Raw genomic sequence first — 27574 nt, 5'->3', positions numbered from 1 at the left:
AGCTTGAGTGGATTACAAAGTGATATTTTGAGAGTTTTGATATCGTGCTACAGATGTTTGTCTTCTAGGTAAAAAGAACAAATCCCAGAACAACAGTAGTACAAATGGAAACAAAGACATAAAAACATCCAGGTATATATTTATCAAAATAATTAGTACATCAGCTGGGAGATGGTACCTGTTTTTATTCTGGAAGGAATTTTATTAATAGCAAAGTTGTTTCTGCAGCGTGATTTCAAGTGAATCTCCCATCAAAAGACAGATAAAACTGCCAAGAAACAGTTTTAGTTCAATCAAAACAACCAAACAATTCTATGAACTTGAAAATGCAGTCAAGAATGACCTCCATGATTTGCAGTTGTCTCTTCATTGATGGATTCACTCCTTGAGTAGCAGCTACATAAAAAATTGCAAGTTTCTTAAAAGTTCTACCCTGCTCACAGGCAAATTGTTAGTTTTGTCTGAGTTCCTTCAACCTGCTATTGCTAATGCTACAGAACTGTCAGCTGGATGAATGAGAGCTGAGAGTCCCTAGTGGGTTGAACAAAGAGAAGGCCTAGATTAATGTAATGCCATCACACTGGTAACACTGAAATCTCTGTCTCCAAATTCTTGTCACCTTTGGTTTCACATACAAACTGAAAAAGGAGAGGAACCTCTTAAATCCCTCTGAACGAAACATCAGAATCCAAAATCATTACAGCTGTTTACAAAGAATTAAATGGTTTGGAGTACTGATGGATACTCTTAAGTACTGGGAAAAGTTTTAATCTCCCGAGGATAACAGGAGTTTGCAAAATATGTAGCAGAACTTATTTTTATGAATCCTTTTCACAGTCAGAATGCCAGCAAAACTTACTACATGTCATTTGCTTACAGGTCACCATTAGTAAACCATTTCATTTACCTTTGAAAATTTCAGTGTAATTGCTCTGAAAACTTCTATTTCCATAAAGCTAATAGTACCTTGGCTAGTATTTCAATATTTGCTTTGGAAAATGAAGATGATTTGTCATTGATACTGGTTTGCCATAATACAGCAGACAGATGCTGAACCTCAAACAGCAGCAGTCCAAAATCTGTGTTGTGCATGACTCAGGCTGGATATGCAGAGGTGTTGACTTTGACCAGACAAGCAGGGAGCACCTTCAGCCATCTGCCTCTAATCTTACCATAATCTTTGAGTCAGTTCCCCGATTTAGGTACACAGACAACAGCACTCAACAAACCAGATGAGTAATGCTGGTTCACAAATGTTCGGTGGAAGCAAAGATACAATCCTTGCTGACACAAAGAATAAATAAGAACTACATGTGTATCAGAATACTCATAGCTACATCCTGTTTGGTTTTTGATAAAATAATTAAAGGTGAGAAGAAATCAAAATGCCCAGCCAAGCAAGCAGATTTATGAGAATACACAAACTGAGGATAGATGGAAGAGTTCAGCATAAAGGTACTGTGAAAGGCCACAGCCAGGTAACTCATTGACTGAGCTGTCTCCTACCCGAGGAGCTTTACTATGATTAAAATCAAAATTAACAAAAATTGCGCGGCATAGTTTTTCCAGGACCATTTAAAAAATAAATTATTGTAGTGTGCCATCTACTGGCAATTTACTGCGCTACACTAGAAATGGTAACAGAACAGGATTGCAGCCCGAGTTCACCAACAGTCTTCTTGTTCTTTTGAATATAAAATGCCCTGAGAGGGTCTCTAACTTGGGGCATAAAGTGCACAGGCCTTCTTCAGTTGCTCCAGAATCCCAGTCTGCTTCAAACAAATTGCCATTCCAAGAACAACAATGAAGTTGATGAAAGTTCTGGAGCATAGGTCTCATAAGCAGCTGAGCTCAGGAGCTGGGGGTTTTTAGCCTGGAGAAGCAGAGGTTCAGGGGGACCTTATTGTTTTCTAAAACTGTTTGAAAAGAAGTTGCAGCAATGTGATGATCAAACTCTTCAACCAAGTAACAAGTGACAGGAAGAAATGGCCTCAAATTGCACCACGGGAGGTTTAGATAGGACATTAGGAAAAAAAAAATTCTTCATCAAGAATTGTCAAGCATGGGAACAGGCTGCTCAGGGTAGTGCTGAAATCCCCATTACTGGATATATTTAAATGACATGGAGATGTGATGCTTAGGGATACAGTTTAGTGGTGGACTTGGCAGTGTCAGGTTACTAGTTGGACTCGATGACCGAAGATGTCTTTGGCAATCTAAATGATTCTATGTTGGGGCAGAAAATCTCTTAATCCCCTGCAAACTCTGCAGTTGTTCAGAATAATTCCTACATCTCTAACACGTCCACCCTCACAGCATAGACTCAGCATGTACAATTGAGGACTTTCCTGTCTCAGAGAGATAACATTACCCTACTCCATTGTTTGCTTTCACCTCAAATTGACCGGACAAACTCCTTCAGGTCTTTCCTTTCTTTTTGGGAATAAATTGTTTTCATCTTCATATAGTATATATCCAAAACAGGATACTCTACTTCGGCACACTTATCCTAGGAGATAGCAAATACTGACAATGAGATTGCAAGATGACAGCCAGTTCTGTCTGGTTGCAACTGAACGCATCTTTACTAAATTCAAATTTATTCTTCAGTGGAGGAAATTTAATAAATAGTTCAAGTGCAGGGAAAAGGAGCATAATTTTCCTGCTGTAAAAATTTTCAGACTCCCTCATGCAAGCAGAACAAATATGTAACATGATGGTAATTTGGAAGTCAGTTTTACAGTACTTTGACTGCACTCCTCATCTGCTCCTGTTCTCTGTAAAAATTTGCCCCTACATATCTGTTAAGCAGAAACTGTGCATTAACTATTCAAGCAGTAAGTTTAATAATTGCAGCATTCATTGAGCTGACTAGGTAAGAAGCTATGACCCAAAGAATGGTGCTACACACGTGCTCAGATTCCTGTGTTGTTACTTGTAAGGACAGCACCTGTAATCATTCACTTGAGGCTAGAATGACACATCAGTTTGATGTTTGGGTTCTAAAACTATAAGCAGTTTAGAATCCTTATTTCTTGGTTTGCAGGCTAAATGCTATTGTTTCTTTACATCAGGATTTTGCTTCCATGCCACAAGGTGGCCTCCACAGAATACAGCATTATCATCACATCCTTCACAGAATGACATATGAAAGCATGCTTTTGCTTTACTACAGTGTTAGCAATAGAGCACCACAAAATGGCATTATTTTCTTTGCATTTCAGGTTCAAGAGGCTTACGTGCTGTGTAGAGTTAGTTCACATCTGACAGGAGGTCGGAGTAACACAAAGCAGCTGCAAGCACTTTTGTAGGATGTTCTACCAGCTAGAAGCTTGTTCAGGAGCCAAGCGTGTGACATGCTCACAGAGCAGGTCTGTAAGTTGTCTGCCCTGCAGAGAGTCTGGGAAATCCTGCAACCAGGGCTGCAATAATTCAGACAGCATTAAGCAGTTGTTTAAATTATGCTACAGTTACGTCTATGCTAGGAGGACCTGAAGAAAGAAAGGCCAAAAGTAGCAGAGATCCTCTTTCTGGCTGGAAGTTAAACCATTTCTGGCCTATCAGAAAGTTGATGCTGGTTTTCAAGGAGGTGAATGATTAAAACCCACTACAGATTGATTTACACTATTTCAAAGCTTACTGTTCCTCCCCCCCCCCCCCCCCCCTTTTTTTTCTTCCTCGGGAGGGCGGGGGAGCTTTATTTTATACAATTTATAACAAAACTTAAAAGTACAACAATGCAAGTGGAATTAGAGTAGCAATTTCTAGATGATAAACATTTTCTTTGGTGTATGAAAAAAAGTTACAAAAGCTATTACAGTGTGTACTATTAGCCAATCTAGATTCAAACTAAATAGGAAAAGTAGTAAAACCTGTCAGCTTGCAATAATTGACAAAGCAAAAGGAACAAAGCTGGGTCTTAAATTCCTTTTCTAATTTACAGAGAAAATTACAGTGGCTCTGAATGGAAGTGAATCTTCAGCAGTAGCTGTAGAAACCTTTTTCTTTTAGAAACAATCTGTCCATTTTTGAGAAGCTGAGAACTGTAACGCTCCTTGGTTTTAAGTTGATCTGTACACGCCTTACTTGTACAAGGCTGGCATTTGAGATACATAACCCTACACACACAGAACACCTAAACAAGTTTACCAAGTTGCTACTTCTTTGAAATTCAACACCTAGAAGAATAACTTCCGTAACTTTTTTCCTACTGTCCTCTTTCAATGTATTGACCTGCAATTCTCCTGTAACTCTTTTCAAGCTGTTGTTGAAATAAGCAACTTTTGTTCTTCTGTCCTTCAATCTTTGTCTTGTTTATCTGAATGAAATAATTTGGAGGTGCATTACACGTCCATTACACTTTAAGTAAGCTAAATATGAATCTTGTTTTTATCTATAATGTGCATTCCTATTTGTGTGGGTTTTTATGCTGAATCAGACTGTGCAGGTGAAGACATGCCTTAATGAGCCTGAGTTTGTACATGACAGAGAACTGCTCAAATGTCCCACTGTGGGGAACTGCACACATTATCTATCATTAATCAATGGCAAACAAGTTAATTTTCTATGCGTTGTTACATTGCTATTCAGTGTGCTAAACAGTTTCATTAAAGCAACATGATTAACAGCTTTGCAATAAGTAGTACTTCCTGTTTGACTCAAATACATCTGTGTCAGCCTTAGACTAGAGGTAAGTAACAGTCCTATGGGAGTACATACAGTCATTCCATCTACTTTATATTAATACCTATTTTTAAAACTTTAATAATTTAGCCTGATGCAGGATTTGCCAATTGTCAAATGAGCATTGTGGGGTTAAATGAAAAAAAAAATGAGATTTATAATACTAGGATTGTCATATAAAGTCTTTCCAATTGCAGCATGAGGTTTTGTACTTGCCATATGATTCATGGGTTTGGAAGACTATTTTCTCCTCCATTTTTTGAGCTAAATAAGAATGGCTCATTTTTCTATTTGTCATACATTTTTGGAAGAAAATAATAGCATACAAATATAATAATAATAGTGACCTTGCAATGCCTTTTCTTCCCTCTTGCTTTTATATATTTGTAAATGCACTGTAAATATATTTAACAGGAGACTCCTCTGGGAAACTCTGTATAATGGCTGGTAAAACTGAGGGCTCACTGGAAATAGTAGCTTTGCTACAGATAGCAGAAGTCCTGAATTCAACTTTGTGCTTTGCTTTTAGATTCTTATTTTAGGCAAATAAAAGTAACTATAATCTATTGAAAGAGTGTTGCAGGTTTTAATTTTCAACTTTTACTGTCTCCTGCAAGCCTGAAGAATTCAGCAAAGCATCTTAAAGCTGGTGTTCATTCCAGGTGACAGAGACTCTGTTGTCTAATTTAGAATTACTTCTTGCAAGTGTGAAGGTATGTTTTTAGATATTGACATGTCAAAATATTAGGAGGAGGAAACAAAATCAAATAATTGTCAGGACTGCTTTGTTTTCATGCAGTAGTTGTTGGGACAGGTGGGCGGGACAGAGAGGAGAAGAGACAGTACATAAACTCTTAATAAAAACATACATTGCACTGAGGTCCCAGGTAATACCTGTCTAGAAAAGAAACAACCTAAATCAAATCCACCACTCTGCTCATCTCTCAAAGTGATAATGTTATTTTATGCGCTATCCCTTTGTCCATAAAATAGTGTGATGCTCAATGAAAAAGCAACTGGACCTCTTAAAGACTGCAGTGAAGAATGCTCCTGGAAGAGGAGCATTCTTCAGCCAGGCCACAGAGAGCTTGAGCTCACTCAGGTGGACCACCAGCAAGTCCCACCACATGCTTTTACATAGCCCAGTATCTGGCTGGACAGTCTCTGTGGCAGACAAAACATAAGGAGATGAAAATCTGAGCTTGTGCATTTAAAATTAGAAGATTCTCCTTGCTGGAGTCATCTGCCTCAAATTAGATCTTCCTCTCACTTGAGTCTCTCATTGTTGAGGTAAAAAAATTCAATTATATTACTACAAAGCCAGCACAAATGATATTTTCATCAAAAACTGTACTGCTCCTAAACACCAGTGAAGATATTATTTTGGACTATTAACATCAGTTCAAGTTGTGAATGCATTTCCTGGCCAAAAGACAACCTCATATAAATGCCTGAAAAATGAGACAATTATGCTAAACCTGAAACACATGGACAGCAATATCTTGGAGACCTACCTAATGGATAATGGGTAATGGATAGAAACTGCTCTATAAGGTAGGAAAAATATCATAAGGTGAGTAAATACCACAAAGGAACCACAGACAAATCAATTTTGTCAGAAAAGAAGTATGAATGAAGATACTAAGATCTGTAGATCAGTGATTTTTCAATACAGAAGCCTATTACAATCAAGATTTAGATTTAGTCAGTTTACAAAGGAAGAGAGGTCCTACAGTTCCTTTCACATAAGCAGAATCCTTGACATCAGAACTGTTTCAACCAAACTAAACTTAAAGGAACCACCAGAGGCTAAATACTCATTTTCCAGAGCTCAGAGAGAACTATCAAGTAAGAAAGCAGCATGAGAAGTGTGTATGCCAAATCCTGCAAACAGAAATGCTGAAATATGCCTTGCTAGTCCCTAAGGTAAAAGCTGAAGTTAGCAAGCTGCCAGTTGAGAAAAAAAGCTCCAAGGGCGTTCTCCTCTTATTTACAGCCCTTCAGAGTAAGGTGGCTGAGGTCACAAACCAAATATTCACTTAAACTAAATCACAGTGCACTAACGCTAAAAAAATCCCAAACAAATTGTAATCTCAGAAATTTCTTGCTCAGAAAGGCATTCTTACAAGCTCCTTTAAGTGAAAAATGGAGAGCAGCATTTCTTGTAATTTGGCTGCAGCACTACTTTATGCTAGAGACAAGTAAATTCTAGTTTTTTGGTTTGGGTTGAGTTTTGAATTGCTGTTTGTGATTTGGTGGTTTTTGTTGGGTCATGTTGTATCTATCTCATCCCCTTCTGTCCTCCCTCCCTTTCTGATTTTTAGCTTTAGTAGCAACCTTCTCAGTTCATCTGGAATGCAACTAATCTGCTTTTTGAATCAAGAACTGTGAGGTGGAAAGAACCCCTTTAGAGATGTTAAGGGACATGCCACCATTAGAAACATAAATGTATTGGAGTGCAGAGGAAAGGGCAAAAAGGATACTTCTGCACAGAAATGAATGCAAATGTGCTTATACAGCATTTTGTGAACATAACACATCCTCACTCTACCCAACATCCCAATTATTCTGTGTAGCCAGAAAACCATGAAAGACATAAGCATGTAAAAATGAAAATTCATATTGGCACCAACAAATTTAAAGAACTGCACTCAGAGGGAGAGGCAAGATACGTGAATAGAAAAAAAATACCCAACCCAGACAAACAAACCACTCGCCCCTAAGCAACAGGATTTCTCCCTAACTAGTCACCAGCCTGCCATTTGCAAAGGTTCAGAACTGTGGGTATTTTTAATTAATAGCCAGTAGAATATTAGTAGGGCATTCATGTTTAAAAAACATTAATACACATACAAACCCTCTTACTACAACAGCTTCATCTTAAATATCATAGTGGCCTCCACAGTTTCTCTGTGTTGGGCATAATCCTAAGCCTCTGACTTTTCACAGCTCAATGGCACTAAATTGTTTTATAGTGAGAACCTGGAAGACCTGAGGGACAAGACATCACTTGGGAAACTAGGTGTGCCAAATACAAAAGCACTTTATTCTCACTTGGATAAGTGACAAGGATGTAGAGCTAGAACAAGATGTGCCCCAACATGTCAGAGGCTTGGAAAAGCAGCAGCTGTGAGGAAAGATGACTGCTCTGTGAGCATCAAGTCTCCAGCCTTCCTTTGTGAAATGCCTCACTGCTGTGGATTAGGCACACAGGACTGGAAAGACTTTCAGTTATCATACCCCAATCTCCCAACAATCACAGGCACCCTTTCCAGGTATTGGGAATTTTTGTCCTATGTCATAAACACTCCTCCTTCCGCAGTTTTATGCAATTCCCTACACTGACATCCAGGACAGCACACATTGGCCACAGTCCTGATTAGAATGTGCCTGTGTTCCAAGCCCTCAACCCCCAGAACCACTACTGATGCCACCATTCAGAAGATAGTATTTTTAGAGGTACCTCTTGCAGCACTACCCCATCATCCAATTAACAGATTTAAAAAGCTCCCTTGTCTGCTGTCTTTACTGTCTTTATCCAAAAACACTTTAACTGTAACATCCTAAAAAAAAAAAAAATAGGGAGAGAAAGGCTCAAAAGGCTCTAAGAAAAGACAGTGAAAAGACAGTTGCCCTAGTGGGCAGGGTTCACTTCACAACCTCACAAACAGCTACTCTGCTTATTCTTATGCCAATGCTACCTGCTGGCACAGAATCACTCCAGAATTAACACTCCCATCCTCATTTTGGCTGATTAAAATGTCAAGCTTTTAAGACTTACCAAAACACAATGTTGAGAACAAAACTTGCCTGCTATTTCTTTAGTCCTGCTTTGCTTTACTGCTTCACTAGTAATAGCCTAAACCTTACAATGTTGAAAATCAAGTTTTATCACTACTTGTACCATGATGGTTAATTGTATTTTTGTAATTTACTGTTTACTGCAGCTGGAATACAAGGTGGCAGAGTAATTCAGAAATTAACTAATACAGCAAGGTTGGCTTTTTTTCCTGTTCAGTCAGAAACTTGGTATTTTAATAACTAAAATTTTAAGCAAACACACATAAATGCTTATGCCTTTATGCTTCAAGACAAAGTACTATTAGAAGACATAGAGAGTATTAAAGAGATTTCTGCTCTCCAAACCAAACACACAACAAAAAGCTCCTTTCTGCATTCATTGTAGCAATTTTGTCAGAATAGAAAGAACAGTTTTAGATTTTTACAGCCAAGAGGTGTTAAGACTTCAACTCCCCAACAATCCATCATTCCTTTTTTTATCTAGACTAAGTACATAAGGACCACTGATTTACACAAGAAAAGACAATTCAATAGTAATGAAACGTGCACTGTCCTAATAGCTGCCTGTATTTGTGCAATATCCCCATTTAGAACCAAACACGCCATAGATTGATTGTATGTTGCAACCCTCCTCTGAAACCCTCCTAAAAATTACTTAGCTCTTGCAGAAAAGTTTGTCTCATGCAGAAGAGATATAATGAAACCCTGGTATCACAAAAGACAAAAAGATCAGATATTTTTCTGAACATGGAATACTTACTGCACTAAGTCCTTAAATCCACAGAATATCTGAAATGAGTAGAAGTGGCAACTGCAAGATCCAAACACAATTTGGGCTTTTTGAAAGTGAAGTTCAATAGATTGAATTTGACCAAGAGGCATCATAAATTACAAGAGCTATTTTAAACTGTTTACAGGTCACTTTAAAGTATGATACTAGGGTGCGTTAAGTATTTGAACACTTACACCTGTAAGAGCAGGCAGTTCTGGAATGTAACATTATCTTGATATTTAGATTTGGATTAATTGTTTCACAATATACATAGTGCTCATGTAAAAAAGGAAGTATCAAGAATACAATTACAGTATCAGTGAAGTCCACTAGTTCTGTTTATTTCAAGCCTATCCATACAGAAAATAGCCTCCACAGGAAACTGTTATTCACAGAACTGTATTAAAAGAAGTCAGAAGCATATTTGTAAAAGCATTTTATCACATTTTGGCATCCATCGCTTTCCAAAGGGGATTCAAATGGTTCAAAGCACTTAAATGAAAGAAAAATGGAAGAATAAAAAGGTGGGAAAGATAAATGTAGTGTTGTGTTTTGTTACAGTGAAAAATAGATGTTTGAGATACCAACACTTAGTTGCTCATCTACACTACAGCACTCAGAGAAATAATGACTGCCTGAACTGAAGCAGTGATCCGTATGAATCACAACCACTATGGAACACATTCAAGCTGAAAGCAGCAGATCTCATTTTACAGAAATGATCAGCAGCCACAATCTATATAGAGATACACTACACTACTCCGGTCAGTACAGAAATAAAAATATTCTAGGCATGCAATAGTTGAAGACTTATGTGGATTTTCCATTTCATCCCTTTAAGGGACCGTACCACATCTTCTGCCTCCGTTACGGCAGGTTAATATCCAAGTCCAGCTTAGTACTCAATGCAAAAAACAAGAATAGAAACAATACTGCAGCTACAGTTATTTAGAATGAAAGCACTTTATTTTTTCCAACCAAGTTCAAAGTCAAACATAGAGTTGTGAGTGCACACTTCAATTCGTAGGTACTAACAAAATTTGCGTGAAAAGTTTCAAAGATGGAAATTTTTCACAGTTGCTTCAAATTGAATCATGTTAAATAGCTAGCCCCGTGTTTTGTCTAGAATTCTCATCTTCCCCTCATCACTTCCAACAAGACACACTTAGTATATTTAAAGTAGATGAGCAAGTGCTGAAGAATACATGTGGAAAGGGGGAGAAAAATAGTTGCATGTAGTCTCATTACGAGACATAAAACAAGCTATTTAACTCCTGGAATAAATGTAAATTGTTTAAAGAAGGATAACATAAGCATTAATAACACAAACATGCTCAATGTTCTCTCTGTGAATCGTTACCTGCAGCCTACAATGATTACTGTGTGTAGGATAGTAGACTGAAGGCAAAAATTAGACTACACTGCCTGGCTTTTACCAAGGCTATTAAAAACTGCTTCTTTTTTTTAACCTTCACTAACACAACATCAGCTCAATATAAAGTTCCTCTCAAAGGAATCAACTGCTTTCATAAACTTTAGCATTTGCATTGTGCAAAGCTGGAATAACTTCACACCACTACCATAATTTGCATGGCTCTGTATTCTGAAATAGTTGACTATGAACCACCAGCTTCACTTTGCACCAGAAAAGTAGGCATAAAAAATAGCTGCCAATCTCCACACTAAGACATTCTGTAGAACTGGAAGATCTGGCAGGATGAACTGGCAAAAGCAACCACTTGCTAGTCTAAAACGTAAGCGTCACGCAAGATACTTTTCCACACACAAGAATGTCCACTCTTCCAAGAAAAAAACCCCAAAAATCACTTATTAACACTGTAGCATCCATCTTCAAAACCTTTACCTCTTCAATACAAAATGCATAGACATTTAACTCCGAACTTGCCTACTTTCAGATGCCAGAAAATGAAAATACAGCCTGCTTTATAATGCAGTGGGGCTGATGTCACTCAGCATTGGGGCATGCATACTTTGTCCTTTCCTACTCTCCCATGCCTCCTGCACCACAAATGTTAAAACTGCAGCCTCCAATAAAGCAACCTACGGGAGGGAAAAAAAACCCATTTTATTTATATCTCACTGCAGAGAGTAAGCTCTTGAAGGGCTCATGGTATATATATATTTAATGCCAGCAACAATCTGTAAGCACTATTAAGGAGTGTGCAACTGCAGTACCTGTATGATAAAAGAGTAGAAGACTCTTTCCTGAGAAATAGGCATAGCTCCTTCAAAACAGACACATAATCATTAGGACATGCTAACTTCTTCATACCCAGCTAATTAATGGCATAGCTTTTACCACTTCCACTCTTCAGCAAACTATCAGCAATACCTCAACTTGGCCATTTACATAATATGGTACTTTTTTTTTTTTCCCAGCCCTGCAGAAAAAGACAGTTTGCTAGAAGGATTCTTTAATTAGTTTAGGGGATGGGCAAATCCTGGGTTACACTTAAAAGTACTCCTTCAGCAGAAGAGCCTCAAGTACTTTCAGGGAACACTGAAACAAAAGACATACTGTTTTTCAGACATCAGTTTCATATCAAGTGGCATAACGTGAAGAACAGCTTTGTGGAGACATCCTCAAGTACATACGTGCTTCTGCATCTCAAGAGCATACAGATAAAGGATTAATTCTGCCTGGATCTTCTGACACATCCTAAAACCAGCATTTTTAAAAAGTATCACAAAGATTAGTGTTTATGCATGGGATAGCTCATAAACTTAATTCTTAGATTCAAAGAGACGACAATATGAATTTAGTGGAGTTACACAGCTGTTACAACATTTAACTCATGCCAACTTTGACCAGATACTATACATGTACATTCTGTAACAATAACACTGATTCCTAGCCATTTGAGAACTAAAGAGAATTCAAGAAGCTGAGCCGAAATATTAGAGCGAATAGTTTAAATGAATTAAGAACATGATGGAAAAAAATAATTTCATAATACAGACACCTGAATCCTGTTCTTACAGTCTAGTAGCTGCCTGAAAACAGTAAAAAATTCATTTAAAATAAGGCACAGATACTAATGACAATGTTTAACACTATCTTATTGATGCTGTCAAGATACAACTTTTGGCAGTTAAAAAGAATGCATTACTTTATTAGATATTCCTCAGTAATGATTCTCACATCAATCTTACCTTGCCTCTAAAACAAAAGCACTGTCCACAGTTAGGATTTGGGAACTCCATGGCCACATACAGAATTCATTATAAGCCCATGTATCTAAATCTACATTCAAGCTAGATTTTTAAATACTAGAGTATCCCTTTAATCAATTACAACTATGCTTGCTTATTTTTTCAGAAATAAAGGGCCACAAGTTACTTTATTTTGTCCATTACAAAAAGAAGAAAGATCTGAGTTTCCATAAAGGACATTCTCCTTGGGGAATAATCTAAGAGTTTCAGCAACTGCCACCCAAACGATAGTAGACTTTCTTAGTTTTACATGTTCAACAGAACAGTAAGTAATACAAGAATGTTGTCATACCATAGTTCCTTTAGATTTTTAATTGATAGTAAGACCATTTGAAAAGTCCTATCTTAAAACTTTTTGAGAATGAAGTATCTCTAATGATACATGACAACTCTAGCAAAAAGACTGGCTATGTGCATGTCTCCAAATTGTCCCATGAAGTTTGCTGTTTTGGGATGCTCCAGAAACTCTTTGCAACTGTCTGCCCCAGGAAATGCAAAACCTTTGGTGGTTTGCAGAACAGTCAAATAACTAAAGTTAATAACAGATAACACCAAGTTCTGATGACAAATTTCTAGTTGGCCTGCAGAAGTCAGCAAAAAGGATATGTAAACTAAATACAAAACTAAGCAATAGGAGACCTGGAGTTACTGACCACTACAGGAGTTTAAAATTCATATATTTAATCTGTAAAGCAAAAACCACTTGTGGCTATCAAAAGACTTTTCTCCAGCATGTCAATAAAAGTGCACATGCTTAATGCTAGGTATGAAAACAACCCTTGAAAGTACTTATTTTTAAGGAAGTAGTTATTTGGTCATACATGCTGTGCATGTATACTTTTAAGTGAAGACCTGGCACTTTGTTTTCACTGAAAAAGCATGCTTCCTAATCACAAAATTTAAAAAGGCAACAGCAAGCCTAAGATTAAGACTCCCTCACAGCTATTAAGATATAGCTCTTAAATTAAAATAGAACAGCATATCAATATGACTGTATTCTCAATGCTGTTGTTGGTATGAATTTGCCATCATTGATCAGTTTAGAACTTGATCAATTTTGCAAAAGCTCTTTGTCAGTTTCTTAAAGGAGGTAGTATAAAAAAGGTGTGATTTGAGTAACATGGCCTCAGGTGGCTGTAAACATTTCAAACAAGAGACATAAATATCTATGATAAAAAGTAATGTGGAAGAGATTATTCCATAAATTGTTTTTTGAACTTGAAAAGAAAAAACAGTAGATATATTTAATATATTTACTTATTTGCATGTAGTTTGAATGATACAGAACAAGATTACTGTGTTAGAAATCCACATACAATATAAAAACATTTGTTAAGACATAAATTCACCATTCTGCTGACATTTTCAATAACTGTTTATACAAGCTTAACTTCAGGAATTTATAATATTTTTCATACATGAATCTTTGTATATGTGCAATTTTTCACTAACTACACAATGTGAAACCCTGATTTTTGTAGTTTTTCATCACGATCTCAACATAATAGCTATTTGCATCTTCACACATTGGTTTTTTGAAACCCTAGTAATTAAGGCATCTTTGCTGTATAGTTTCTCAATAGTGCAAACATAAACTTTAATAATTTGATTAAAACATCGAAGTAACTGAATATCCCAAAGTCTTTTGTATTTTTAATGTAATTGGAAGATAGTTGTGCATTTTAGAGTTCTCTTGTGAAAGGGACACTTAAAAGCTCTTAATGCTGATTGTTTTTGTTGGTTCCTTATAATTGGTTCTGCTGCCTTGTCTTCATGACAGTACAGTTCATCTTCTTGTACGCAATGATGTTGTAAAATACAGTAGCATTTAAAGGAATACCTAGTAACTGAGCAAATCCCAAATGCAGCAAAGGCATACAGTTTTCATAGTGCACTTTCACCTCACTGAAGTAAAAGCTGCTCCTACTAGACATTTTTCCACTTCAATGTGAAGTAGATTGTTAGGGTTTTGTTAGTGGTTTCATTAAACAGCTTGACAGTTCAGTTCTCTTCTGCCAGTATTTCTCAAAAGGCTTTCAGCACATATTTCAGGGATACTTTAGGGGACTGGTTCACCAAATAAGCACACTGTTTCATCATCATGTCAGTGTAGCTGCAATAAATAAGCATTTACATCCTAGAAGGAAAAAGAGAAAGGGTTTTGTCACATTACCAATAACTCTAGCATCAACTCTATGTCTGAAGCAGGGCAACCAATCAGAACTAAAACACAAGAATAATTATATTTGCCCAAATTTCAGAACAAGACTTCATTATTAGTTTCAATTAATGCTTTCAATGACATCCCTTTATGTACTAAAAAGCCTGCAAGAAGAGTAGGATTAGTTTTCAAAGCCATCAATTTAGTCTGTTATTCCTCTGCTCCCTGCATGAGCAGGAACAATCATCATCATATGATTATATATAGTTAAAACATGTTATGTATGATATTCCTTCAGCCAACCACTCCAACATTCTTGTACTACTTTTGCTCTGAGTTGCTCAGGTGAGTTTGGTCACAATCTATCCTGATATAGATTAAGAAGCCAGCAAATGAACATAAAGGGAACCTGAACCCTGAAGAAACAGGGTAGCTGCTATTCTGATCTAGCAAAAGAACTAGGCAGTCTACATCTACCAAGCTTCAAGTCAGAACTCAGTTCTTCTGCATCTCTGCTGACTGAAACTCTGCAAGAATTTTGCAATTATCCTTCTAAGGACATCAAAATTCAAGTTGCAAGTGCACAGCAGTCCCAGAAAAAAAAAATTTACTTGTTTGATGCATCAAAGTGATCAGTTCTGTAGGCATGGAATTAAGAGATTCCTCAAAACTCCTTAAGAAGTAAAAGATGCAATTTTAAAGTTCTCTTCAAGTTCAGTCAAATTCTGCACACAACCAAGTATCTGCTGTAACTCCTTTCTCACTGTCTACCTTCATCACATCCCTCTACCCGGAGAGATTTCTTATCTAGTGTAACTTTTTGTGCCCAATTTCAGAAAGTCACGTGTACAGAGATGAGCACAAACAGCAAAACATACATCTACCAGACACCCTCCTTATGTTACTAATACCACAACCTACTGCTAAATGCAAGCAGGGATTCATCTCAGATATACAGGCTCTTCTGCTCTCCACAAACTCATTTTCTAAGCATTAGATCAGCAATAGGTTTTAGAATTCAGTATATTGTCACTTGCCCCCATCACCTGATGTACAAATGCCAATGATGATTCCTGGGCTAAGATTCTCCATTCTGCATTACAGTTACAACAATGGGTACAACAGATCTAAGAGAAAACATCTGTCCCTTCCACAGTCTACCTACTCAACTGAGCCCTTTTTCACATAAATTTTAAGGCTTATTACTATTAGCTACTTTGATATTAAGGAGATGCTGCCGCTGTAAAGTAAGAAAAAAATATTATTCTAAATTACATAACTATCATAGGGAATCAACTCCAGATTTCTGTAAAAATCATGCAATACACTTGAGCATTAGCAGAAACTAAAGTAAAAGTATTTCTGTCCAACCACAGCTTAGCATAAGTAAAACAAGAGGAATACTGTAAGTGATACAACCATGTTTATTACTGAACCAGAACTGGATTACCTTAGCTATATTACCAGTATATCCTGGAACCAGAGTAAGATGATTCTCCTGTTCCCACAAAACACTTAGCTGTTGTTTTAAAATATGAATGTTTCTGAAAGAGAATGAACATCACTTTATAACACAGGTAGTGTATTTCAATAGTCTGTTTTACTAAAATGAATTACTAATACTGCATACGGACTTAGCCTATACAATACATATTGCCACAAGATCAAAAAAGTTTTGATTCAACTTCTACAGCATTTGTATAATCCCTGATATGACTGTTTTACATGTATTAAAACAGTAGCAAAAAAAACCAAAACCAGTAACTTGACTATCCTTAAAGTACTTTTAAGCTTTAACTTTAAAATTATAGTTTTGCCTTTTGTAGGCAAGTTGTGCTCCTACTGATCAAAACATTGAGATGAAACAGGCTACAAAAACACATTTAAGTATTTCCCAAGGCTATACTCACCCATCTTCTACCTTTTCTGTATGTGCAGATAGATCTGACCACCATCTTTTAATGACAGCCTGAAGCCAGTTTAGACCAACTATCACATATCTGTAACAACACATTTTACACATTATGCATTTCCCCCTCCCTGCAAATTATCTACAGGCCAGATAGTGCATTGAGATTCCTTTGTAAGCAATTTAGAAAGCAATACATTTTCTATTCTGTAATAAGAAAAATCTAGGCAAATTGCTAAATTTAAATACTTGCTTATAGTTGCAATTTCTAAGTAGTAAACTGAAGTTCTTGTTGAAAAAGTAGAAGAAAACTCTGCCTTTATTTCATGTTATAAAGCATACTGAAACCTCAGTGCTATCCTCTTTTACTGTTTAGGATAAATAAATCTGTATAAGGGCAAAGTCAGTCCCCTCCAAGTCCCCAACATTGCAGAAAATAATTTCTGCACCACTGTTTTGTTAAAGCATAAGGGTTCAGAGGAACGCTTCCATTGTGGAGCTTTCTCATTTCCTGAGAAAGGCAGAGTTGGGAGAAGGGGCAGAGGGAACAAGAGGCAGAGGATTAAAAACCATTAATTTCCATGGCTCTGCATAGCCCAGAAGTAATGTTTTTAAAACCCAAGCTGATACTTACTCTTCGTATTTGCTTTTAAGCAGGGATTTCACTAAAGGCAAAAGATCTACACAGCAGCCAACTGAAACATATGGTTTTTCTTCCTGTAAACTTAAAAAACAAGATGTTTCAGAAGTGCTTGAACTTCAATGTAAATATAAACAGATACTAATCCCCCACTTTTTTCTGTTTGTACCTGTTTGTAAGCACAGGAAGGCAGTCTACTACTACTCCAAGATCCTGTATCCTAGAAACATTGAGAATAAAATCAGAAATGTTACTAGTAGATCCTATTCCTACTAGTAGTATATGCTTCCACAATGATTTGAGAAGTGTAACTAAGTCACAACTTTTATGGAACTGCTAAAATACTGTGGCATATTTGAGATTGCTATCATTTTAAGGTCATAAAAGAAGGGACTTATTTTACCTTACTAAGTAGGCTACCAGTTCACTTATACTTCTCCTTCTCCAAAAGGTTAAAGCTACGTTCAGTCTCAGATTCCTGCTGAAAAGAACTTGAGCCATAGTTTCATGGTCCTGAGAAACCTGCATGTTTTTAAAAATATAAAAAGTTGTTGCAAGTTAAGTAGCCAGCAATAAAACAATAAGCTACTTTACAACCTGGTATACAATAATATACTTTTCTACCTGTATGCTGATGAGTCTGTTTTAGAAATGTATTTAAGAATATGTCTAAACCCATAAATTTCCATTAGAAGGGGGCACAAAAATATTAGACCTACTTTACAAAAAAGCTACAATAAAGTTTGTACCTCTTTACCACCTAAGACAGGTATCTAAAAATGAGTATTCACGAGCATCAACCTATAATTGGCACCAACTCTGAGAACTTTTTACTTAGATGATTATTAATTTTGAGACAATTTATACACAAGTAATTACATATATTATTCCGACCACTGACAGAAAAGGTTCATTTCTGAAACAGCTTGTGCTCTGAATGAAGTTCAGGCATTTTAATTAATTAGACCTTGGAATGGAATGAACATTGCAGAGCCACACATCTCTCAAACCAGTTAAACAGATATTTGTGGCCAGAGGCCAGTGATCTGGTCTTTAGCTTCTCAGAAAATGAATCTTCCCATCTTCATTTCTTTACCCATCTTTCTACAACCTCTTTATTGTAGCTATTCTGCTCTTTTATTGAAAACATCAAATTAAATAGTGCAGAAGTGCTGCAGACTTGCACCTTCAGCCCACCGGCCTCTCAGGGCTCTCTCCTCATGACAGCCCACATTTACAGCATCCTGACAAGACAGCATGGTGAGAGTCTCTGCTATGCCTCATGTTAAACACATGCTCAATAAGTAACAAAAATCTATTGTGACAGAAAGGCAAACTTCAACATTAAAGGCCTTAAATTGCCTTCATTGTCACAAAATCCATTTCATTTAAGCATCTGACCTCTTCGCCAGTTTCAGAGGCCCTACAAGCATCCACTACGATTCCTCAACAAATCCTAACAAGAAATAAAGCTCATACAAACACTTCAGGTAGTTTTGCACACACTAAGTTGATACTGCTACTGAAAATTGCCCTAATCTACCTCACCAGTTTATTCTCATTGATACACTATAATTTTTACATTTCTGTAAACACACATATGGACATGTGTCCTGCCAGTTCATGAAACCTAAGCAGGTCAAAACCATGTTCTCCTTTGGTGCTGGCACAATTTTAACCCAGTCAAGTCTGGCAGATCTGAGCTTCTGACCTGACACAAATATGAAGAAAAGTGGCAGGACTACTACTGTTGACAACTGTATCATCATAAAACAGACAGACTGTAAATCACAAGACCTGATATGTGCAGAAGGAAATTAATCTGAAGAAAACTTTCACAGCTAATTACTAGGAACACTTTTTTAAAAAAACCTGAAGTTTCTTCAAATTCTACCCACCTCTGAAAAAAACGCGCTGTATTTGGATGAGGGGCCTTCTGTTTGAGATGAGCCAGAGTCACTAGAATTGAGCAAGTGTGTACGACTGTTGTGAAGTTTTGCTGGCAGATTCCCTGCACAAGCCAGTTCATTTTCTTTATTTGCCATGTCACGGCCCCTAGATTTAGGGCACAGTTTCTTTCTGTAACAAGGCTTTGGAGTATAACAATGAACTTTCCTTTTACAATATACCACTTTGAAAAGAGAGAGGGGACTGGTCACCGTTTTTCCAACTGTTACTCTGCAATAATAAAGCACTATTTTAGTGAAGGCTGATCAAAACCAAATCAATTACATTATTATGTTTATAGATATTATACAGATAGATAGATATAATTATGAATTCAGTAGTTAGCTTTCAGGTTATTGAAAACATTTTCCCCCCAATATATATATATCTTAATGACACTTGGGTTATCAGAAGTAAAGCCGACAATATTCATCTCTATTTTCATTAATGCAGAAACTCATTATCATGGATGAAAACACAAGAACCAATAACTGTCATTAAAATCAAGACCTATCATCCATTCATCCATTTGTGTTTGCTCTGATGTTGTAATCAATTTCAACTGTGCCCTCCTCCCTACCTCTGTCACACTTTAAACTTGGATATCACACAGCACAGCTCTCCTACCTGTTTGTGTATGAAGCCAGCTGTTTTGGAGATTTCTTACCCTGGGAGAAAGGAAATAGAGAAAAAAAAGCAGTATTACTAAAATGGGTCAAACACTCCTGCCTATGCTATTTAGCATTAATGGTAACATTTACATTGTGTGCATCAGCAAGAAAATGTTAATTTTTTTTTTTGTTAACACTGGTCATAAAATGCTAGTTTTAATATGAAATTTCAATAAACAGAGGATATTCACATCTTCACCTCTGTCTGAAGAGGTCTTACAGTAAGTTTGTCTCTCTAGTGCTTCCAGTGTACTCCACTGTCATACTCTTCAGCCAGTAACACAGGTATGAGGTTAAAAAAACTACTTTTGGTAGGTTTTTTTTTACTACTTTTTGGTAGTAGCAAGAATCCAGTGAAAATCTACACGTTACCAACATGGTAGATAAAGCTGTAAGATTATACAACAGATCAATTTCAATAAAAGTATTTCACCTACTCCACCTCTCACTTGTGTCATGTAGCTCTCTTGGTGAGAAAAAAAACATTTTCATGACAGAATGAAACATTGAAACATGTCTGGCTAGACTGCAGAAAAGCAGCCATGGGTAAGACTGCAGCAGTATCTGCTGCTCATAGGGACCATATGATGCACTGATCTGTGCAGCTGCTGTCTGTATATATTATAACACAGTTTTCATCATAGAACTGCTGTTCAACTTAAAAGTTCTATTGTACATCCAAACATCAAATGTTTAGTAGTGCTGTGCTTCTAGATTTAGACTGCTCAGAACTATGAACTTGTTTAAATCTTTATTTCACTTTTCTCAGAGGACATAAAACAACTCAACAAACAACACAAACAGCTTACCTCCTTCATGATCTTTTTAGTGGAAGAAGAGATTCTTTTTCTGGGGAGATCAATGGGATGACCTTCAATAAGCAATACTTTCTGTTTTTTAACATTGTGAGCTTCAGATGCCATAATCTCTCAAATCCCTGTTCTCAAGGGAAAGACATTTAATTGTATTTTCTAAAACATTCCATCAGCTTTCTTCAAATGCAGCTAGCAATACTAGACTTCAACTATTTGCAAGATCTTCCATCCTATAAATAACCCAAGACATCATCCTTTTGCAAATATTAGGCTCGAGGCCTTATTATTAACATATTGAGCATTTCATAATCTCTATTTAGCTTTCAAAAAAAGAGGAAAAAAAAACAAAATCACTCCAAGAAACAGAGGCTGAGATTTTTATTTTCACTCTAGTTTCTACACCTGCACTGAGACAAGAATTCAAGTAAAGAATAGAGCAATTCATGAGACTCTTCCCTCGCATTATGAATTTCATCTGCCACCTAGAGAAAAATAATTGTTTCCTGTTTCCAAATACAAAAGGCAGCTAAAAAAATGATTCTTTTTTTCCAGGAAGAAAGCAAACATCATCAAAATAAGAAGGGGAGGGAAGCGGGGGGAGTGAATGATCTTCTCCTGAGTTTATTGGCAAATTAAACATCCCCCCTCCCCCCATTTTTGTCAAAGCAGTACTTTGGATATTCCTCATACTAAAACCCTCAACTTTATTTTGTGTCTAAAGTCCTTTGTCTTGAAGTATGCAAGTATTTCTATACAAATCAACACCAAGATTGAGACAGTTGTACATATGATTTTGCATCTTTTGTAACTGATCAGAAGATCCATTGCTTGAGACTAGGTTCAACTACTACATTATCATAGAGGCACTATTCTTGAAGTGTTTTAGCAAGACACCCTATGCTACTTTTAAAAGACAACCACTTGTTCCAATATTATTGTTTTTCCCCTTAAAAAGGTAAAACTCTATAGTCTCAACATGAGTGCTCCAATCTCTCCCCTCCATCTTTAGCAGCAGCCCTTTTACTCTTGTAACAGATTTACCCTACATTAAGAACTTCAGCATTTAAAAGACTAAGACACTAAGCACTGAATAAGCCAGATGGGAAATAGCTTATTAGCCATGAAGATCCATGCAGCAGCTAAAGGCCATCAAATAAAACAAGCAGCTGACAGGCCTAAAACAAGACAGATGCTGTATTCGGGCACATTAAAATTAGTGTTGTAGGGTACAGTGGAAGAAAAATTTTTTTTCAAATGTTCTGGCATTCTTTAGAATTGGAACACTACTAAAAAACTTCACTTGAGATGCCTCTCCAAAAAGTGGAGTTTACTGACAGAATCTTTTACCCTGTAAGATGGGAACATGGAGCCCTCAGACTACAGCAACAACTGCAAATGGCAGCATTATTTAGACAGCAATAGAGACATCAATATTTAGCAATATTTTTAACAGCTGGTGGCCAGCATTTTTCCAGATGTAAGTCTGGCTTAAGACTGGTTCATTAACACACACACACTATGAGACAGTGATGGAAAGTTATCACTTTTCTAGCTCTCCACACTTCCTAGTTCTTCCACACAGGCTTGTAAATAAACTTTCCCCTGAAGTTTAGAACAAACTTCACAAACCCGGACACCTTTTCCTCTGCTTATCAGTCTGGTTAAAACCATTATTTGGAACCAAAATGGGCTGTATATAAACATTTGAAGTTGGAGCACAACACAAAGGCATATGCTGAACAACTGGACTTTTGAAGAAGAACCCAACAATACTAAAATCCAAATAACACAATCCTTTTATTCAGGTCAGTGATGAAGAAGACTTGGAAAAAGTATTATTTTTTTTTTCCTTCTATCCACTGTTTAAGAACACTGATGGGAAAGCAATAAATAAAATATTGGGGGGACAATCTACATCTACCAGATCTAAAATCCACAGTCACCACATCAGATGCTAAGAAAATCCCTAATCTCTGTTTCTGAAGAATAATTTTTGTGACTGCTCCATAACACACTATCAGCTTACAATCCTTCCTGCCTAACAGTGATTGTTCCTCATTTTTCCTTGTTTAATAAATGATCTCAATCTACCCTCATCCTTCACATTAAGCAGCACACAAGAATCTGATCACCAAAATAAATGACAGCACTATGTAACTAGAATACTTTTTGCTTAAAGTAAGTGTAAAATATTAGAAGGCTAGAAAGAAATGTCTTACCAAGGAAATTCAGTTAGCATATCAGTTTTTAATATTGGGCTCTGAAGAGCCTCTAACATCTCAAAATACCTGAACTGGAGTTATCTGAGCTGGAGAGAGAGGACTCTGGATGGAAGTTCCTTACAAAAAGTTGCATGTGTCCAGGAGAAAAATTAAGAGAATTTTACACTCTGAGAAATCTGACATAAGAATATATTGTTCCCCAGCCAAACTATCAATTCTTTCCTTTAAGACTGGCAAAATAAATTCAAAAGGTCAAAAGATGACCAGATATAAAGGAACATCTGTTGAATCAAATTCAAATCCTTCTGTATGACTTCACTGTCCAACAGTTTAGAGAGGTTTCCATAGTTTAACCTGCTGAGGGTCTCAGATTATGCAGAAGTAGCAGTGAACATTTAAGCAGTAATGAAACAACTGTGTTTTTAGCCAAGGTGTAGAATGTCTCCTTTGGAGTTGACAAAGTACCTAAAGAAAACACAAGTCAATATTTAAAGAGCCTAAAGGAAGACCCGGACTGACATTTCTGTTGCATTAATTAGTAAACAATGTAATTAAGAATAGACTTAGTGGACACAAACAAATAATATAATGGCAAAGATTCAGCCTGGCTGTCACTAAGGTAACACAGCCTGGAAAAGAGAAGGCTCCAGGGTGACCTCACTGTGGCCCTCCAGTACCTAAAGGGGCTACAGGAGAGCTGGAGAGGGACTTTGTACCAGGGCATTTGTCATACACCAAAGGGTAATAGCTCTAGTCTGATAGAAGCTAGGTTTAGATCGGATATTAGCGCAAAATTCTTTACTGAGAGGGTAGTAAGGCACTGGAACACATTTCCTAGAGAAGTGGTTGATGCCTTGTCCCTGGAAATGCTCAAGGCCAAATGAGATGGGACTTTGAGCAGTCTGGTCTAGCAGAAGGTGTGTCTTTCTTCCTATGGCAGGCAAATAGGAACTAGAAGATCTTTAAGGTCCATTCTAACCCAAAATATTCTATGATTTTAGTTCTGCTCTGCAAAATTAGTGGAATTTATTAAGAGTATGGGGTAGTACAACATGGATAAAGGGCAACTAAATGATAGACTCTGAGTTTCCAAGTCCCTCATTAAATCTTGAAGAAACTAAGCAACCAAGCAAAAGGGAAAGCTCTTGTTTGTACAAGTATCTCAGGAACAGACATAAACATAAGCTGTTTCTACACTGCAGAAAATCACCTCCAGATCCCTGGGGAAAACCTGCATTGGTTTATGCTGTTCAAAATAATCATAAATTACCTCACAGAAGGGGATGAAGACTGTTCTCAACATGAAGTCATACCAGTGAAGATAAGAGCCAACTGAAAAATTGGAGAAGGACTGTGATGTACAATAAGCAAAAGCAATGCTTATAGATCAATATAAAGCAAAGTCCATCTGCAGGTAGGAAAAAATTCTGGGTTCCTACAGGAATCACAGTCTCTGAGGTAGTAACTGACACCAACAATATCTGGATATAGAACAGTTTACTTTAGATCAGTTGGACTGTTCAGTGCTCCATAGGGATCAATAAATAGTTAGAAAACTAAAGAGAACGCTATTATGACAGTGTACAGAACTAATTTGTGCCTGTATTTCAAATACTGAGAGCAGAGTTAGTTAACTTTCTTTAAAAAAACAAACCAAACCCAAAAAGTAAAAAAAAAAAATTCTAAGTAAAATAGAAAACAGCTCAGACAAAGGCAAGTTAAAAATACATGGAATACCTTTCATATAACCATCAACTGATTAGACCAGCCTCTTCAGGCTGGAGAAGGGGCTACTTTATAGCCAACAGTGGAAGTAAGACAAAGGCCAACAAAATGAACAGCTTGGAGAAGCTGCATACAGATTGTGTCCTCTCTTGCCCAATACAGAAATGAAAGGTCAAAAGACAATAGCTGAAGATTGGATCAAAACTAACAAGGGCAAGTTATAATCAACCTGAACTTGCCACAGGGTGTTGTGGACCCAAATGTTTCATATGGGTTCTAGGACAGACTGTGCAAATACATTAAAAAAAGAGAAATTGACTGAAAGTGATTCAATTCAGATACACCCACCACAGTCCAGACAGAGCAGAACACAAGCAGAAGAATCTGGTACATACAAACCTAACAGTGCTATAACAAACTCAGTCAATATCTTAAGAAACCAGCTTCGAAAGGCTTAGTAACACCTAGGAAAATGCTTTCTGGCCAGCAATTAAAAAGATGAATGCTACAGGATGAAAGGCACTTTACACAGCTCTTTACGACTTTGATTTCCTATTTGCAGTCAGATATTATCTAGGGACAGCTAATTAGACACTACAACCCCTGTAATTTTGGGATAAATACAGAGGATTCTTAAACTGGCATTAGATACTAATTTGTAGAGTCAAACAATCCATACCTTAATTTCTGACTTTTCCCTTGTGGGAGCACAGCTAGCTGTATTTGATCATGACAATCTGCTATACCATCTCATTGAGGCCAATGCATTTCCCTAACTTTATAAAGCTTTTAATATTAAACTAAGGATAGAATGCACATCCCTTCAGCTCTGCCTTGGTCCATCGTACAATCCTAAACTGTTTTACAACCAAACAAGGTTGACTGCAAATCTGAAGAGAGATGTATGATTTCAGTAGGAGGACAGAATCAAATTCTACCAATTTCCCCTATACTACAGGTGATTTCTCACAGCAGAGGACAATGTTCCCTTCTCCCCCTTTTATTCTCTTCAGTACGCAGAAGGAATAAATTAATAGCAGCCATGTCTCCTGAGAAGAAGCTGGTTTGTCCTCACAATCAAGAGCAAGTACCTGTGCAAAGTTTTCTTGATGGCTCCACTGGTATCTTCTATCTCTGATCTCTCCCAGATGCAGTAAAACTCTTTAGGTCATACCAGAATTAGGCAAAGAAAGTCAGCACTAACAGGCTTTCAAGTGCATATCTATCAAAAGCAAGTATTAACAACTCTGCCACTCCCTCCCATGTCCTAAGTTCTGGGCACAGCCTCCAAAGAGGGACAAACCCTTCTTGGCACGTTATGTAATCTACAGGAGTATTAACATAATATTATTTTCTTACAAAACACAGCCTGGACTACTTTGCATGGCAGCAAGGAAAATGTAAAATAGAGAACTTAAGCCATCAGCAATACCTTTTAAAACACATTCTTCCATTCCTTGTCCAAATTCTTAACAGCAGCTTTTTTCTGCAGCATTCCATGTGCCCCAGCCATGGCAAATGTTCTTGTGATTCTCCTCCAACCCACAGTAACCCAAGTGCAAGTTCAAGGATGACAATATTAAATTCAGATGAAAGAGCTAATTAACTGTTACTCCCAAGGAGGGAAGCACATGCTCTGAAAGCATTCCAAATAGGTATGCATCAGGGAGGAAGTAATGGTCAGCTCAGTTTACTGGCCATTATTAGATCTACAGTGGTCACAAGACACTTCCAAGAATGGTTATTTCAAATTACTTCCAAAAGGGTAATCTGCTTAAAAACATAAATTACCACTATCTTATGATGTAGAAGTGATTTTGTAAGCATGGCATAACTTCACTTTAGCGCCGATAAATGTTACAAAATCCATCTGTCTTTGTTTTAGAAGGCTTCCACATCCTTTGCATATGAAACAGTTTGGTTTTTTCAAATTCCTTGTTTTGTAATTGATGTACTGACAGTTCACCAGCTGTAAAATAGTGTATTTTCTTTAAAAAGGAAGTGGAGTTCAAGATTCTAAGGAGTATGTTAATGCAAAATTTTTCTGCAACATTATAAAGAGTGTTACATGCTGGCAGAACAGAGTTTTTTAATGTGATACACCTGTCAGGCCATTTGTTCCAGTTTGAAGTTTCCTATGCTGATAAAAACTACAGGAAGTTCACTAAATTTGCAGTAAATAAAAATAGTATTTGAACAAATAGTTAAGGTAAACTAGCTTATCCCTAACATTTAAGATCATTTTCCTCTTACATACAGAATTTGTATGTGGCCCCACTGTCAATCATAATGAACCTCCAAAAATAAGCACAAGTCACAGTCCATCCAAGTTTAGTGAGGATGAACCCAGGTGTCCATTAGCTCTCCTTGTGGAGACAGCCCAGGATTCTAATAAATGAACCTTATTTACATTTTCTACAAAACAAGAACTCAGTTTTCTGCATCTGGAGGTACCATTCACAGACATGTTAAGCTGCCCTAAAGTCATAGCAGATGTCAGTGGTTAAGTCCTTTCTGAAGTCATCTTTCACTAATAAAAAGATACTTCTACCTGTTGATTTCCACTTATGAAGAGTAAGTTTGGATAAGTTTTAGAACAGAGAAGTGTTACAAAATAAATAAATTTCCCCAACACTGTGGAGCTTCCACATAAATATTTTACACAACTCTTTTAGAAACTACCCATGAAATTAAAGACAGTGATTTCTTTTGCCATTTGTTGCTCAATCCAACGAGTTTAAAAAAACTGCAACAAGAATTTTGAGTTAAAACCCAGAGACAAATATACTGGCAAACCCCTCAAGCTCCAAACTTGGTGGAGGGTAAAGAAGTACTCACTGCATGCCCAACAGGCTGAACAGTCTGTGATTACATGTCACACAACTTTCACATGGCTTTTTATGCTCAGATACGCTTCTATTATTGATTGTAGTCTGTTTATATTTAAAAAACCTTAATTTATAATCAAGCTTCTCATCCTAGGACCAACATACA

General features: G+C 36.9%; 1 protein-coding gene across 1 annotated transcript; it reads right to left on the bottom strand.

Annotated features, from left to right (window-relative positions):
• Positions 1-12946: 12946 nt before the first annotated feature.
• KATNBL1 (katanin regulatory subunit B1 like 1) lies at positions 12947-26128 on the bottom strand. The gene is made up of 10 exons (XM_062494688.1): positions 26013-26128; positions 20628-20760; positions 19775-19815; positions 19099-19378; positions 17604-17722; positions 17370-17420; positions 17195-17284; positions 16562-16651; positions 16102-16195; positions 12947-14627 (listed from the first exon to the last, which is right to left on the bottom strand). The coding sequence occupies exons 2-10, from the start codon at positions 20739-20741 to the stop codon at positions 14595-14597; spliced, it is 912 nt and encodes a 303-aa protein (XP_062350672.1). The 5' UTR covers positions 20742-20760; positions 26013-26128; the 3' UTR covers positions 12947-14594.
• Positions 26129-27574: the final 1446 nt, after the last annotated feature.

The sequence above is a fragment of the Cinclus cinclus genome, chromosome 6 (assembly GCF_963662255.1).
Source record: "Cinclus cinclus chromosome 6, bCinCin1.1, whole genome shotgun sequence".
NCBI lineage: Eukaryota > Metazoa > Chordata > Aves > Passeriformes > Cinclidae > Cinclus > Cinclus cinclus.
The sequence above is the reverse complement of the archived record's forward strand: the minus strand, read 5'-3'. Positions and strand labels throughout refer to the sequence as shown.

Coding starts and splice junctions, on each gene's coding strand:
- KATNBL1 (XM_062494688.1), bottom strand. CDS start 20,741: ATGGCATCTGAAGCTCACAATGTTAAAAAACAGAAAGTATTGCTTATT. Junction 19,379..19,774: donor CTGGCTTCATACACAAACAG/GTAGGAGAGCTG, acceptor TTATTATTGCAG/AGTAACAGTTGGAAAAACGG. Junction 16,196..16,561: donor ACAGAAAAGGTAGAAGATGG/GTGAGTATAGCC, acceptor ATTCTCTTTCAG/AAACATTCATATTTTAAAAC.